At 41.1% G+C, this 3,289-nt stretch overlaps 1 protein-coding gene across 1 annotated transcript; it reads right to left on the bottom strand.

The window, feature by feature from the left end:
- Positions 1-419: 419 nt before the first annotated feature.
- Positions 420-1,190, bottom strand: LOC121050666 (secreted RxLR effector protein 161-like). The gene has a single exon (XM_040511491.1). It carries the CDS (start codon positions 1,188-1,190, stop codon positions 420-422), a length of 771 nt encoding a protein of 256 aa, XP_040367425.1.
- Positions 1,191-3,289: the final 2,099 nt, after the last annotated feature.

Raw genomic sequence — 3,289 nt, 5'->3', positions numbered from 1 at the left:
TTTCTGTCTTAATTCCAGAAAACCCATTGCAGCTCCTATTTATAGGACATAGAGGCTGCTGATACAACATGGGATTAGGATTCCTAATCCTAATAGACTAAGCCTTTCTAAGCCTATAATAAAAATCCTAATAGAACTTGAAAGACTAACTTTCCTAGAACTTATAGAAAAGCTGCGCATAAACCTCTTTCCTTTCTAGACTTGGATTTGAATTCTGCATCCTAATTTTCCAGATTGTATCAATGAGCCAAAAACACAACAATCTCCACCTTGGTGAGTTGATACCAAAATGATTGCTACAACCTTCAGGATGTCTTGAACTTCTTGAAGCAATACCGAACAAACCTTCAAGAACCTTCACCTTGGCAAGACTCTTCTTGCCTCAACGCACCTCAAGTGAGGAGGTGCTCCACCACAACTCAGCATGTTGTGATACTGAGCAAGTTCAAGCAATGCCTGAACTTCTCTACAACAATGGGCTTGGTAAGACAATCTGCAGCATTGTCATTTGTGTGAACCTTCTCTACAATGATATTTCCAAATTCTACCCAATCTCTGATTCTGTGATAGCGAACATCAATGTGTTTCGTCCTTGCATGAAACACTTGATTCTTTGCCAAATGAATGGCACTTTGACTGTCACACTTCACTACCACGCCTTCTTGGTGAATTCCAAATTCACTTGCTAGCCCATTCAACCAAATAGCTTCCTTTGAAGCTTCTGTTAATGCCATATATTCTGCCTCAGTAGTAGATAGAGTTGTGACTGCTTGAAGAGTTGATTTCCAGCTCACAGGTCCTTCTCCACAAGTAAAAACATAACTTGTTGTGGACCTCCTTCTATCTAAGTCTCCTGCATAATTAGCATCCACAAAACCAGCCACACATGCTACTTCTTGTTTCCTCTCAAACAAGATTCCAAGCTGCCTAGTCCCTTTTAAATACCTCAAAATCCACTTCACTGCTTCCCAATGGGGCTTACCCGGATTTGACATGTACTTAGAGACAACACTCAATGCTTGAGCTAAATCTGGTCTTGTGCAAATCATCGTATACATGAGACACCCTACTGCACTTGCATATGGAACATCCTTCATCACATCAATCTCTTTTTGACTTGATGGCCTTTGCTTTGCACTTAACTGATGATGTGCAGCTAATGGGATAGAAACAACCTTAGCTCCATCCATGTTGAAGCGTTCAAGTACCCTCAGAATGTACTTTTCTTGTGACAGCCAAATTTTACCAGCTTTTCTATCCCACCTTATTTCAATTCCAAGGATCTTTTGTGCAACTCATAGATCCTTCATGTCGAATTCAGCTCCCAATTTCTTCTTAAGCTCTTGAATTTTCAACATATCCTTGCATGCAATTAGCATGTCATCTACATACAAAAGTAGTAGAATAATCTCCCCATCTACGAATACATGGTAGTAAATGCAGCAGTCATATAGACACCTTGTGTAGTCTATTTTCAGCATGTATGTGTTGAAACGCTTATACCACTGCCTCGGTGATCGCTTAAGTCCATATAGGGACTTCCTTAACCGACAAACCAGATCCTCTTTTCCTGTTTCAACAAAACCCTCCGGCTGCGACATATAAATGTCTTCTTCGAGGTCCCCATGAAGAAACGCAGTTTTCACATCCATCTGCTCAATCTCCATATCATACTGAGCTGCTATAGACAACAATAACCAAATTGAAGTGTGTTTGACGACCGGAGAGAAAATCTCGTCATAATCCACTCCCTCTTTCTGTGAATACCCTTTTGACACCAAACGTGCTTTATACTTTATGGCATCAACATCATGTATTCCTCCTTTCTTCCTAAACACCCACTTGCAGCCAACAAGTTTTCTTTCTTTGGGTTTAGGAACCAACTCCCACACGGAATTCTTATGCAAAGATTCCATCTCTTCTATCATAGCACCAATCCAACCTGCTCGTTCTTCGCTTTCTATGGCATCTTGATAAGTAGTTGGATCACCTTGACTTATACTCAGAGCATGACTCACATCTTCTTCCAGTTCGAATCCAAACCTTTGTATCTTTCTTGGATTCCTCTTAGGTTTGTCAAGTGCTATGCTTCTTTTAAATGACTCAGGTGCTTGTGGGATAGGGGAATTTCGACCCCTCTGTGGGGATTGCTCCACCTGAGCCCTAACTGGTGACTGTTGTTGCTACTCTGTTTCTTCAATAGCTCCTTGATCATTCCCTACTTGCTCAATTTGCTCCACCTGAACTTGGGAATCTTCATCTGATGATTTAGCTAATGAAATCTTGATTGCTTCTTCTTCAACAACAGCCATCTTCTCCTTCTTGCTATTAACCTCCTCATTCAATGGCATAGTCTTCTCATCAAAGATTACATCCCTGCTAATCACCCTTTTGTCGTTGACTATATCCCACAACTTATAACCTTTCACCCCTTTCTCAAAGCCGATGAACAAGCACTCATGGGACTTAGGTTTTAGTTTGGTTCTTTCATCGCTGGGAATATGTGCATAAGCAGTGCAACCAAACACTCTCAAGTTGGAATAATCAATTGGCTTTCCAGACCATACCTCCTCTGCACACTTGAAGTTAATAGCCTTAGAAGGTGATCGATTAATCAAATAACATGCATGATTAACCGCTTCTGCCCAAAAAGTTTCAGGCAACCCTGCATGAAGTCTCATGCTTCTTTCTCTCTCCATGAGAGTTCTGTTCATCCTTTCTGCAACACCGTTTTGTTGAGAAGTCTTCTTAACAGTAAAGTGTCTTGTGATGCCCGCATCCTTGCACAGCTGTAAGAATTGATTATCTCTATATTCACCTCCATTGTCACTTCTCAAACACTTGGTTTTTCTGCTTGTTTGGTTTTCAACTTCAGCTTTCCACTCCTTGAACTTAGTGAAAACCTGGTCTTTAGTTTTCATAAAGTATACCCAAACCTTCCTTGAAAAATCGTCTATGAAAGAGACAAAGTATCTGGCTCCACCCTTTGATTTTGTTGGTGTAGGCCCCCAAACATCTGTGTGAATATAGTCCAATACTCCTTTGGATTTGTTCTCACTGCTGCCCACATTGAACATCACCTTGGTCTGCTTTCCGAGTGTGCAATACTTGCAAAATTCAAGTTTGCAACTCATTACACCTTCCAGCTGATCCCTTTTGTGTAATTCTTGCAACCCTCTTTGGCTCATGTGCCCTAGCCGTTTATGCCAAAGCTCAGTCTTATCTTCTTCCGTACAAACTGCCGCTCCACCTACCACCGTAGAACCCGTAAGTTTATACATGTTATCTG

The sequence above is a fragment of the Rosa chinensis genome, chromosome 7 (genome assembly GCF_002994745.2).
Source record: "Rosa chinensis cultivar Old Blush chromosome 7, RchiOBHm-V2, whole genome shotgun sequence".
Lineage (NCBI taxonomy): Eukaryota > Viridiplantae > Streptophyta > Magnoliopsida > Rosales > Rosaceae > Rosa > Rosa chinensis.
The sequence above is the reverse complement of the archived record's forward strand: the minus strand, read 5'-3'. Positions and strand labels throughout refer to the sequence as shown.